The 12,930-nt window shown below is 41.9% G+C and overlaps 1 protein-coding gene across 2 annotated transcripts in view; it reads left to right on the top strand.

Annotated features, from left to right (window-relative positions):
• Ppp2r5a (protein phosphatase 2 regulatory subunit B'alpha) overlaps positions 1–12,930 on the top strand; it is a 44,899-nt gene that overhangs the window by 27,089 nt on the left and 4,880 nt on the right. For both annotated transcript variants that reach the window (XM_021184693.2, XM_029474185.1), the window contains exons 3-7: positions 900–1,001; positions 7,097–7,189; positions 10,391–10,521; positions 11,617–11,676; positions 12,438–12,546. In XM_021184693.2, the coding sequence (XP_021040352.1) occupies positions 900–1,001; positions 7,097–7,189; positions 10,391–10,521; positions 11,617–11,676; positions 12,438–12,546 (495 nt within the window). The remainder of the gene's footprint in view (positions 1–899; positions 1,002–7,096; positions 7,190–10,390; positions 10,522–11,616; positions 11,677–12,437; positions 12,547–12,930) is intronic.

Below are 12,930 nucleotides of genomic sequence, written 5' to 3'. Positions count from 1 at the left end.
CCACAGCCATCCCCCCACTACAGCCATCCCCCCACCACAGTCATCCCTTCACCATAATCATCCCCTAACTAGCTCACCATTAAACATTACTAAGCTATCTGATCTGGTCTGTTCATTTGTCTTAAAAGAAATAGTCTGGGTATAGTGGCACACCTTTAATCCCAGCACTGTGGAGGTAGAGGCTGGCAGATCTTTGTGAGTTTGGGAATAATCTGGTCTATATAGTGAGTTCCAAAAAAACCCAAAAGAATTGTGGGTTGGGACCATAGTGTAGCTTTTGGTGGTGAGAAAAGGATGTGTGTGGTTACCTGGGTCCTGGCTGACACAGATGATACAGAGGAGGAAATTATAAACACTGTATGTCACTGACTCTAAAATGAATCTCAGAGCCCTTCCTTGTTTAGGGGTAATTTGTTTTTAAAGACTCAGATCTCAAAGTATTAAAACATAGGTAAGCCATCATGAGGTTTTGTGACTATAATAATAGGGAGGGTGTTTTTGTTACAGCTATGGACCATAGCTGGGTTCGAATATGGGAGGAGTTGTAGAATGACCAAATTAAAGATAGATGAAGGTGGTAACTTTAACTTTGCCTCTTGCCCGTGATCTCCTCTCTTCTCCTCCCTGATTCTGGTTTAAGAAAAGATTTGAAAAGAGTGGCTGGTGATGAAAGCATTTGGAGGTGATCTGTGATCGTTAGCTGCTTGAGGTCTAAGGAAGTCAGTTACTCCATAGAGAATCACGTATCCCTTTATGTCTTGAAGAGATTTATAGAGCTGAACTAAATTTATAGCTTTACCTTTCTTTCTGTAATAAAATGGTATTAGAATGTTTTATTTCTCACTGTTAAATTCACTTATACAGCAGAGAATATGAGCCCAAACTTAATTTCTTTTCAGATCAGTGCTAACATCTTCCGGACACTTCCTCCAAGTGATAATCCAGATTTTGACCCGGAAGAGGATGAGCCCACACTTGAGGCCTCTTGGCCTCACATACAGGTATGAACTATTAGTCTGTATTAACAATGTTTACATGTCAGTAATCTGTTGATCCTGTGGAGTTTTTAGTATTTGAGTTTTAAGCTTCATGTGCTGTCATCTGCCTGTAACCCAGTCCTTGGGGGACTGAGGCAGGAACATCACGAATTCAAAACCAGTTTCAGTTGCATAGTAAGAACCTGTCCTCCCCAGACTATAAATATGAGTCACTGAGGTGTTGCAGTGGGAAAGGGTACGTGCTGCCAAGCCTGGTGACAAAGTTCAGTCCTTGTGGTGGAATGAGAAAACGGAGTCCTGCAAGTTGTCATGTGACCTCCAGATGCAAGGCGTGACCCTTGCACTCCCCTCCCACACACTTAGAAACACAAAATAAATGTTGATTTTTTTTTCAAAAGAAAGAAAAATAAAATAATTTTATTTGTTATTTTCATTATTTTTATTATTTTATTTCAAATACATTTTCTTAACATTATTTTGTTTTCTAAAAGTCATGTTTTGTTGTTTTGAGACAATCTCTCTATGTAGCCCTGGCTGGAGTGGAACTCACTCTGTAAACCTGGCTGGCCTCAAACTCAAAGCGATCCTCTTTCCTCTGTCTCCTGAGTGCTGGGATTAAAGGCTTGTGCCGCCATAACTGGCTTAAAGTTTTCTTCGTCCTTATTTGAAGTTAGGTTGTCTGGTGTGAGTACAGCCATTCCAACTTTTGGCTGCTGTTACATGACTTATGTTCTCTATTCTTTTACTTTTAATCTCTTTGTTTCTTTTGAATCTAAACTATGTCTCTTAAAAATAGTATTTAGTTGGAGGTGCTAGTATTCGTTGTTGTTTTGTGTTTTGAGATAGGTTCTCTCTATTATGTAGCCCTGGCTGCCCTAAAGCTTGCTTGTTGACTAGGGTGGCTTTGAACTCAGAGATCTTGCCTCCTAACTGCTAGGATTAAAGGTATGCACCACCATGCCAGGCCCTTGAATTAATTTTTAATAGAATGAAGCACAAGTTCATCTGATATTTTCTGCTATACGTGGTATAAAATCAGTTTTTAAAGCATGAGATCCTCATAGCCCATGTTATGTTACTCTTTTTTTTTTTTTTTTTTTTTTTTTAAATTATGTGTTGCTGGATAGTCTTTGAGAAAGACTTTTAGTTTTTGAAAATTTCAAAAGCAAAGACAGATTTTTCTATCAGGATATTTTTATATACTCATAGAAATTAACATAAGAAACTCAGCCAAGTAAACAATGTGTTTCCATTTTTCACTTGTATAATTTGAGGCCCCGCTTAAATTCCTCTGAGAGAAAATGGTTAACATTTTAGGAGATGGTAATTGCTTTCAAGATAGGATTTCTAGGGCTGGTGAGACTGCTCAGTAGATAAAAGCACATGCTGTCAAGCCTAGTGACCTCTGCTCAGTGCCGTAACCCTCGTGATGAAGAAAGCCAGCTTCCAGAGTCATCCTCTGAGCACTCTACATGTGCCTGCTCCTTCTCCCTCGCTCTCGCTCTTGCCAGATCTTACTCAAGACAAAAATCAGATTGCACAGGCACACAAGCAATTTATTTCATCTATGGTCTGTGTATGTCTAAAATTTTACACTCTTGAGTTACTAAAGTTTGGTATAGCATTTAAATTTGGTAATGAAATGTTTGGGGGCAATCTGAAGCTACTTAGGGTTCCAGGATGATGATGTCATGTATTTAAGCAGGTTTTACGATGGAATATAAAGCTGCTCCAAGTGAGATCACAGAATGTTGCCACGCTGGAAAAAGGTGCTCAGTGGAAGGTTCCCGTTGTGCCTCTGTACACCTTAGAGATCTGTTTAGGACATTTTTAGTTGTGAGTAGGTGCTATTCTAATGATCTTTGCTGACCTCTGTGTATGGCAGGGGAGGCTTGCAGTGTTGCCCAGGCTGGATTTGAACTCTTGGGCTTAGGTGATCTCTTGTCTCAGCTTCCTCAGTAGCTGGGGATACAAATGTTTGCTGCCCTGTCCAGCATATGTTTTGTTGTTTCATTTTGAGATTGTATTTTAATTATAATGTGTCTTCCTTCCAGACCCTCCCATATACTACCTTTCCCCACTGTCCTTCAAATTGATGGCTTTTTCATCAGTTGTTATTAAGTACGAATGTTACTTGTATGCATGTTTTCAGGGCTGGCTGTTTAGCACTGTATAGTTGGTGTGCTTGTCCCTGGGGGGACCCCGTCTCCCACTCCCAGCTTCACGCCCGTAGTTCTGTGTGGTGTCGAGGCCTTACAGGCTTTTCTCTTTCTCTGTCCAGTTTGCCACGGCTGTGTCTTAAGTTTTGTTCAGTGGATGGAAGAGCAGAGAGAAGACATCCAGGCTGGACATATTTAAACTGCTTAGTATTTTGCAGAATCTCTGTCTTGCTTTCTCAGATGTTTAGAGAGAGGAATTCATAGAGAATTGGGCTTCTATTGCTGCTCATTGTGCCCAGGCGATGTTCTAAACATGTAGTATAAACTATGTGGTATAATATATAGATGCTCTCCTTTATGAATTCTTTCATGGAACAAATTGTTTAAAATTCCTTCACATCACTTTCCTATTAACAGACTTTGGAAAGCACGTGGTCACCATATTCCTCGGAAAGGGCCTTTTGTATACCTATACTCATTAAAACTGCTTCTCAGTCTTTTCTTCTCTGGGTCAGATGGTTCCAGTTTCGCTAGCTTATATAGGTTTATTTTGAGATTCTTTAGTGTTCGTCCTGTTTTCTGGTGGCCCTGTATTGGATTACCTTAGGAAAGGCACTTTCAGAACTGAGTAGCACAATGGAGGCTGGGTGTGGTGTACATGCTTGGTAGAGTACATGCCGCGGTAGACTCCATGCCCTAGATCTGCTGTTAGAGTTGTACCCTGTATGAGGTACCCTGTACCCCAGCATCAGGAAGGTGACACAGAGCCTCCAAAGTTCACACTCATTATCAGTTATTTTAATTTTGTGTTCAAGACCAGCCTGGGCTACATGAGACACTGTTTCAAAAGTCTGAGCAGTGCAGCTTCTCTGTATCTCTTGTCTTTGGGGTGTAGGGTGTGCCATTGCATTAATGCTGAAGCTGTTGGTGAGTGTTCTAAGATTTTTGTTTTTGCTCTAAGATTCTTAAAGGCAAATTATAATTCTTCATATGGACATAGAGAAACTTCAGTAAATGCTCAGAAACAGTCTTATAAACTGTTTTTGTTTTTGTTTGTTTGTTTTTTCGAGACAGGGTTTCTCTGTGTAGCCCTAGCTGTCCTGGAACTCACTCTGTAGACCAGGCTGGCCTCGAACTCAGAATCCACCTGCCTCTGCCTCCCAAGTGCTGAGATCAAAGGCGTGAGCCACCACTGCCTGGCAAAACTGTGATTTCATATAGCTATTAAATACTCAAGCCTCCATTGTGTGTTTCTGACATTGGGAGTAAAGAAGGTACCACAAAGCAACCCCCCTAAGACTCTAATGCCTGCATGTTTTACGGTTCATGCCCAGAAATGAACATTCTTAGTCAGATGTGATAGGTTCAGGAAGAAATAATGTAGGAAGAGGGAGTGAGTGGCTCTGGGAACGATCTTCATTCCTAGGAGATGGTCTCACGGTGATGAAGACTCTCAGCTCTGTAGGCCAGTGGTTTCTTCCGTCTGTTTATAATACTCAGGCAGCATGTGTTAAATAAGTAGCCTTTGACCTCTCCTCAGTGCTGCTGAGTTGGCTCCTGACCGCAGGCATTTACATCTAGACTAGTCATTTCATGTGCATTGTTGTTGGGGAAATTATGTAGATGAAAATTATTTTAAAAATTAGGAATCTGAAGAGATGGCTCAGCAGTTAAGAGTTGACACTGACAGCTCTTACAGAGGACCCAGGTGTGAGTCCCAGCAACCAGCATCACAGCTCCAGTTCCAAGGAGACATGACTCCCTCTTCTGGCCTCCTTAGGTATTACATGTACACGGTGCACAGACAGGTGCAGGCAAAACACCCACACATAAACTAATATAATTTTAAAAAATAACCGCTGGGCAGTGGTGGCACGCGCCTTGTAAGTCTCCCAAGGGGTGCGCTGGTTCTCTGCAAAGTTACGTGATGGAAGGCCTTTGTTGTGCTATCAGCACAGCTACAGTTTAACTCTACAGGGCACTCCAGGCTCACGCTGGGGCCTGTTTGTGCCCCAAAGCAAAATTATTTTTATTATGTTCTTAATGCACAATTAACATTAAAAAATTTTGTATCTCTCAATCAAACTTTGGTCCCTGTGCCCAGGTGGGTAAGGTGCATTTAAACTTTGTAGCCCTAGTTGGCCTGGAACTCACTATGTAGATCAGGCTTTGAACTCACAGAGATCCACCTGCCGTTGCCTCCAAAGTGCTGGGATTACAAGTGGACCACCATACCTGCTTAGATTTAAAAAAAAAAAAAAAAGTATTTTTGTATGTGTGCGTAGGCATGCATGTGTCCATGTGTGTTATCACACGAGTGCAGGTGCCCACAAAGACCAGACAAGGGCATCAGAGTCCCTGAAACCGGAGCTAACAGGCCCTTGTGAGTTGCCTCCTGTGGGTGTTGGAGACTGAGCTTTGGTGCTTAACTGCTGAGCCGCCCCGACACATCCATACCTTGTCCGGCTTTTCACACAGGTGCTAAGGATCCAGATTCCAGTCCTCACACTTGTGAGGCAAGAGATTTAACCATTGAGCTATCTCCCTAGACCCCCAAAGGTTTAAGTGACCTTGTACTTCGGGATCTAATTCTCTTGTATTTTTAGGATGCTTAATTGATATGTTTGCTTATAAATTAAGTTGTACCTTGAGGCCAGTTTCTTACCTTTCATAGCTATTAGGTTGTTTGTTTTTTTTTACCCCAAGACAGTGTTTCTGTGTATAACCACACTGGCTGTGCTGGAACTCATTCTGCAGACCAGGCTGGCTTTGAACCTTTAGAGTTCTGCATTCTGAATGCTGGGATTAAAGGTGTGCATCACCACTGCCTGACTACAATTTTAAAAGACTAGCCATGCTTTCTCCTTGATTACTTTAGTTCTGACTTGCAGTGATAAGGTGCACCGTGCTGTCATACAGGCTGCGTGGGACTTCTTGGTACAAGACTCACCCATGTGTCTGGTTTGTTTGTTCTGGAGTACAGTTCCTTCTCAGGCCTGTGCTTCTATGGTTTTGTTTGTTACTCTCCAGGTGTGCTGCTTTCTATTTCAATTTTCATGTTCTGCTTGTGTGTGTGTGTACACATGTGTAGGTCAGACAGCCAACCCATGGAAGTCTTTTTTTTTTTTTTTTTTTTTAATACCTTCCACTATGTTGTTGGGTCCTGAGAATTGTACTCAGGTCAGTTGTTAGTGGCAAGTTTTGTTACCTTCTTGAACCACCTTACTAGATCCTCTACCCTAGTTTAATAGGAAGACTTGATTTTTATAACTGGTATGATCACACTGCCCGCTCTCATTCTGAGCCTGTGCTTAAGGGACTCCAGGGGATGGGGGGACATTAACTTGATACCTTGGGCACTTCGATTGGTTCTAGCACTCATAAATTCCGAGCATTCAATGAGTGGTGCAGAAATACAACCCTCACTGACTGTGGCTCAGGAGACTGCTTAGTGATGAACACCATGACCAAGAACAGTCTAGGAGGAGAGGGTACCTGTCAAGGAAGGATTTAAGGACCAGAGACTGGAACAGATGCCAATGCCACAGAAAAACACTGCTTACTGGCTTGCTCAGTTTATTTTCTTACACACCTCAGAACCACGGGCCCAGGGATGGTACTATCCAGATCAGATTAATCAAGAACATGCCCCAAAGAATTGCTACAGGCTATCTGATGGAGACATTTTTATCAGTTGACTTCCTCTTCCCAGATAATTGTAGCTTGTGTCAATTTGATAAAAAGCCAATCAGGAGAAAAGCTAAACTGTAAAAATAAAGGTTCTTTAAAACTTTGTTTCTAGAAACAGTTACCAACTCAGTCTAGTAAGAAAGGTGGTTGGTTTTTTTGTTTGTTTGTTTGTTTTTGTTTTTTGTTTTCCGGAACTGTAATTGAGAATATTATCAACACCATTTTGCCTTTACTTACCTTCTCACACAGTTGGTGTATGAATTCTTCTTGAGATTCTTGGAGAGTCCTGATTTCCAGCCCAGCATTGCAAAGCGATACATCGATCAGAAGTTTGTCCAACAGGTAAGGGACTCTTAGATCTCAAATGTTTGTATCCATGCACTGGCTATTAATAGTTGTTTTTAAGAGTAATTGATTTAGTGGTCTGGAGAAAAAGCTCAGGGGTTAAGAGCAGTGATTGTTCTTCTAGAGGAGCCAGGTTCAATCCCCAGCAGCCATGTGGCAGCTCACAACTGTTGGTGAGTCCAATTTCAGAGGGGCTGGCACCCTCACAAAGACGTACATGCAGGCAAAATGGCAATGAAAAAAAAAGGGGGGAATAGTCATTTAAACATATTCAGTAATTATTCTTGACAAAGTAAAAGCAGCTTCCAAGGTTGGCAAGACACCGGGGTCAAAGTACTTGCTGTTGTTCCAGAAGCTGTGTTTGATTCTCAGCACCCAAGTCTGGCAGCTCACAAAAGCCTGTGAATCCCAATTCTAGAGGATCAGATGCCATCTTCTGGCCCCCACACACGCTCACTCTTCTTTTGAGTAGCTTTCAGAAGTTGAGTTTTATATCCAGAGTGTGCACCCAGTGAAATTAGTCAAACTGCCCTTTCTGCAGTACCTCAAAGTTCGGGATTTAAGACTTTGACTTGCCGTGTTTTAATCATTGTGACTGAGCTGTATGTAGATGTCTTTCTGTACACCTAGCATCTGAACACCAGCTGCTTGTCTCCACCCATCCCATTCTCCCTTTAAACCACAGGTTCCTTAAGCCACAGTTAAAATAAAATGGGACCTTGAGAGGAGATAGCTGAGCACATGGAATGAATGCCTTCTTGGTTTTTAGAAACGGGTATTACTTCTATTTCTGGACACTAACATGCAATTAATTTCTAAGAATGTACCCTTTTTTTTTTTCATTGTCAAGATCCTTAAAGACTTAACAGCCTCTCTTCGGTCGTTTGAAATTGTCTGGCCCTAGACAGAACTGTCAAGTGAACCATTCTATTTCCATTTTCCCTTTTAAAGCCATAATCATTATGTAACCTTGTTAGGAATCTGATGCTGAGAGAACAATTTGACTCCATTGTGAAGACCTTTCAGACCACTGCTGGGTGTTCTGGATGATAAAGATGCTACATACTGGGGCTGGAGAGGTGGCTCAGAGGTTAAGAGCACTGACTGCTCTTCCAGAGGTCCTAAGTTCAATTCCCATCAACCACATAGTGGCTCACAACCATCTGTAATGGGATCTGATCTTCTGGTGTTTCTGAAGAGAGCAACAGTGTACTCACATACATAAAATAAACAAATCTTTTAAAAAATATTCCATATATTTTGAACAGTTCTGGCTCATATATGGTAAATCTCTGCCTGCCTATCCCTTCAAGAGCCCTTCATAAACTACATAAGACTAGATGTCCGCTAACAGTACAGCGTACACACCAACCAGAGGTAAAGTCAGTCCAAATACAACGGGGCCTTTGGCGCAATTGCAGATAAACAAACGCACATTTACTTTCTTGTATGGTTCGCCTGTGGAGTGTACTCAGGCTCTTGTGAAGCCACACACCTTAGACTGTATCTCTGATGACAGCAGATTGAGGGGACCGTGAATTAGTGCTGCAGTAACCTGGTACTCTAGGGACTGCTGGGCTTCTCTGAGGAGAGCCAGGAGAAGCCCAATAGAGCAGGAACGGTTTGCTGCCTTCTACCTCAAACTCCTGAAGTATCTGGAAAGCCAAGGCCATTAACTCTCTGATTCCAACAGTTCCGTGTACTGCACACAGCTGCCTCTCGGAGGTATTGGGGTTGTGCGGTGTGCTTCTGAAAACTACTGTGTGAGAAGTCTCAGCTTTTGAAAGTTAAAACTCAGAAGAGTAGAAGAGATTTATGTTAAAAGAGTTGGGAGCGGGGGGGGGGGGGAGGATGGCGGCACACTGCATAATTTAAATTTATGTTCAAATAAGATAATCGCCCAAGAAAACTAAGATATATTCGTTGTTTTTTGTGACACAGACCTCTGTCATTGGATACTTCATCAATGTTATGCTTATTGTAAAAAGAGCCCACATCCAGTGCCACGCAGCTTGTAAATGGCACAGTCTGGATTTGAACTAGAGCAGTGTCACCCTTCGTAATGCTGCGGCCCTGTGTTGTAGTGACCCCTAGCCATAAAATTATTTTATTGTACTTCATATCTGTAATTTCGCTGCTGTTGTGAATCATGGGATCCCCAAATGGGTCATGAGCCACGGCTTGAGAACCATGGAACAGGACCTTCTGATTTTGACTGAATTATTCTTAAAAATAGTTTGAGGGCAACAGAGCCAGAAAAACCAGGTTTCCTGGCATGAGTATATTATTTCTAATCAGGTTTATTTAATTACAATACTTCAAAATATGTCTAGATTTGAAACTCAGAGCTAACAACTGCTGTTGAGCTTCGTGCCCCCTTAGAGCTAAATCTGCGTTGAACAAAACCATCTCAAGTAAAGCAACATCAGAAACATGAATTTAAGGCTAAAATGAGAAGGCTAGCCATTCCTAATTATGATCATTTGGACCAGTGCTTTGTAGGTATTTTTGGCTGGAGCCTCGCGCAGTATCTTAACCTAGCCAAAAATGAGTGCAAACCACAAGGAAGTTGCTTGTTTTAGGCACGTGAGCGTGACTTATCAGTGCCTCAGAATGTCTGCTTGGGTTTGGAATCTGCACAGAAAGAATGAAGAAAGAGCTTGCCACCTTCCCTGGCTATGCCCAGCACTCAATTTAGAACAGAAAGGTCCGTGCAGTTCTGGAAGACTCTTACGCATTTGGAGATGTTCAAGGCAATCTCACCATGGAACTTTCGAACAGCCTGGACTCCAAATATCAGGACTCTGGAAGGCAGAGGCAGGAAGATTGCAAATTCAAGGCCAGCGTGGGTTACATTATGAGTCTCAGTCTCAAAAATAAATAAATAAAAATAGTAAGTTTTATTAAAAAAAAAAAACATTAAACATAACACTAAAAATTATTCTAGGAAAGAATTTTAAAGTCACTGGCAAGGTTAAAAAATTGTATTTTTAGAAAGTGTTTATATTCTTTCAAACAATACAAAGAATTATGAATTTAGTGAAAATATTTATACTTTTCCTAGTTTCATTTATTTAGCAAAGATAAAAATCTAGTAAGGCAGAATATTTCATAGGTTATCTTACAATCAGAATTAGAAAAAAGAGCGGTTTTAGCTCGATTGTTTTTTTAAAGTAATTTGTCAGATTTCTCTTCAAGCTCCTGGAGCTTTTTGATAGTGAAGATCCACGGGAGCGCGACTTCCTGAAGACCGTCCTGCATCGGATTTACGGCAAGTTCCTTGGCCTGAGAGCGTTCATCAGAAAGCAGATTAACAACATTTTCCTCAGGTAAATTCATCACTGAGAGCAGTCTCCCCCTCATACCTTCTCTTGAGCCAAGCTCCTTCAGCTGAAACCCGACAGAGCTGATGGCACCTCAGGCATCCCTGCCCACTCCATGGTTCTCACACGTGGCAGCCTAACGTAGAACCCTGCCACCTTTACCATCAGCAGTGGTAGCAGGACAGTGTTGGATGGGTGACTGTGTTTGAGTTGAAAGAATAATTAGCTCAAACTCTGAAATTTTTTTTTTTTTTAAACAATCACTATTTAAGCCAGTACCTGTAGAAGTGCTTCCTTTGGACGGGTCTGATAAAGCTAATTAAAATCTGTTTGGGACCATGGTTTAAATACTGGTGAAACCTGTGCTTCACATCAGACTTCACATTCCTATCTGTGTTTCAAGTTCGTTTTCCTTTATGTCAATTGTTGAGGATGCAAAGTTAGGCTAGCATGGGAGATGGGAGGGAGCTGTTGCCTCCCCTAGTCTTAAATCAGTGTTCCATCTCCTCAGCTCTGCAGCCCTGTGTCACCCCCAACTCATGCTGTCATTTAATTTAAAGGCAGTTGTGATAGTAGATAACTAGATAGCCTATGTCAGTTCCTGTCTAAAGTTTCTGAACAGTTGAAAAAATGGACTCCCTTTCCTCGGATTTTTATGTGAATAGTGGTCTCCTACTTTGAAACGGTTTCTTTAGGCAATCCGTCTTTCTTATATATTAAGCGTAATATAACGATCAACGATCCCGGTGGAACAATACTGTTGTTCTCATGTGGCAGATTTTAGCAGAGGACTGTGTGACTCAGGAAATAGATCCTGTGTTGTTACTGCTCTCAGTTTGGGCTGGGATGTAGCTCATTTGGTGCTGTGGTGGCACACACCTGTAGTGCCAGCAGGGTCAGATGGTCAGGACTGGCTACACAGCAAGCTTAAAGGCAGTTTGGCAGTCTCAAAACAAAACAAAGAGTCTGGTGTGAACCAGAAGCCTCGAGGCTGAGCAGTCACTGCTTGCTTTTACTGCTGCCTTGGGCTGAGTTTCTTCACCCTCCTGCCAGTTCTTTGGTGTTTACATTTTATTACATCTATCTTTACTTCAAATTCAGGTTTATATATGAAACGGAACATTTCAATGGTGTGGCTGAGCTCCTGGAAATACTGGGAAGGTAGGTCAGGGGTGGGGTTTTGTTATTTTTTTTTTAAGAATTAAGTTACTGAAAGAGTATTTTATATACAAAACAGCTGGAGTTGAAATGAATTCCTATTTGAGAGTTTAGAGCACAATGCTAGATGTCCTGGGCTCAATCCCTAACAGAGCGTGTGTGTGTGTGTGTGTGTGTACACACACATACACTGTTGTGTGTTGCTGGATCTACATAGCCTTGCCCCTTGGAAGTTCTTCCCAGCTGGAAGCCGGGAAGAGATGAAGTTGTCATTCATTCCATAAGACATTCACTACAAAAATTCTTACCCAAGCTGGGCAGTGGTGGCACAAGCCTTTAATTCCAGCACTTGGGAGGCAGAGGCAGGCGGAGGGGAGAGGGAGAGGGAGAGAGAGATCTTACCCAAATGTTGATGGGCCATCCCCAATCTAACTTTTCCTTTAGAAGTGTCTTCGGTGTTCTATACACATGTTCTTTCTGTTCACTACATACCAGTAATGATAGCATTATCTTAATTCCAGATTATTCAGAAATGTCAGGGAAACTACCCGATTATCACTGTGCATGCTGGGAATTCTAACAGCATTGAGACAGTCACTCCTGTTGCTTTAAGGAGGGAAATTAAAGGCAGCTGTGCAGAATTCTGTAGTGACCGTGTAGATGTCAGATTACAGGCTGCCCTACAACTCCCCAGTGCTGTAGGTAGTGTAACTTGTGGAATCAAAGTGACTACTTAACCCTTCCCTGCCTTTTCTTCCCTCCAGTATCATCAATGGCTTTGCATTGCCACTGAAAGCAGAGCATAAGCAGTTTCTAATGAAGGTTCTTATTCCTATGCATACTGCAAAAGGATTGGCCTTGTTTCATGCACAGGTAAATTTCAGAACAATTACAAATGGATATTTCCAAAAACAAATATAAAGGCAAAAAAATTGAGAGATATTAAGGTGCTAGTTTCTTGTAAAATTAAAGAATGTGCTTTGGCAAAATTTTTATTATGAGTTTGTTTACATACTACTACTGCGGTTTTAACTTAGATATAGAAAAGATTATCAAGGGCTGGCGAGATGGCTCAGTGGGTAAGAGCACCGACTGCTCTTCCGAAGGTCCTGAGTTCAAATCCCAGCAACCACATGGTGGCTCACAACCACCCGTAATGAGATCTGAGGCCCTCTTCTGATGCGTCTGAAGACAGCTACAGTGTCCTTAATAAATCTTTGGGCTTGAGTGAGCAGGGACTGAGCAAGTGGGACCACC

This window comes from Mus caroli, chromosome 1 (assembly GCF_900094665.2).
Source record: "Mus caroli chromosome 1, CAROLI_EIJ_v1.1, whole genome shotgun sequence".
Lineage (NCBI taxonomy): Eukaryota > Metazoa > Chordata > Mammalia > Rodentia > Muridae > Mus > Mus caroli.
The sequence above is the reverse complement of the archived record's forward strand: the minus strand, read 5'-3'. Positions and strand labels throughout refer to the sequence as shown.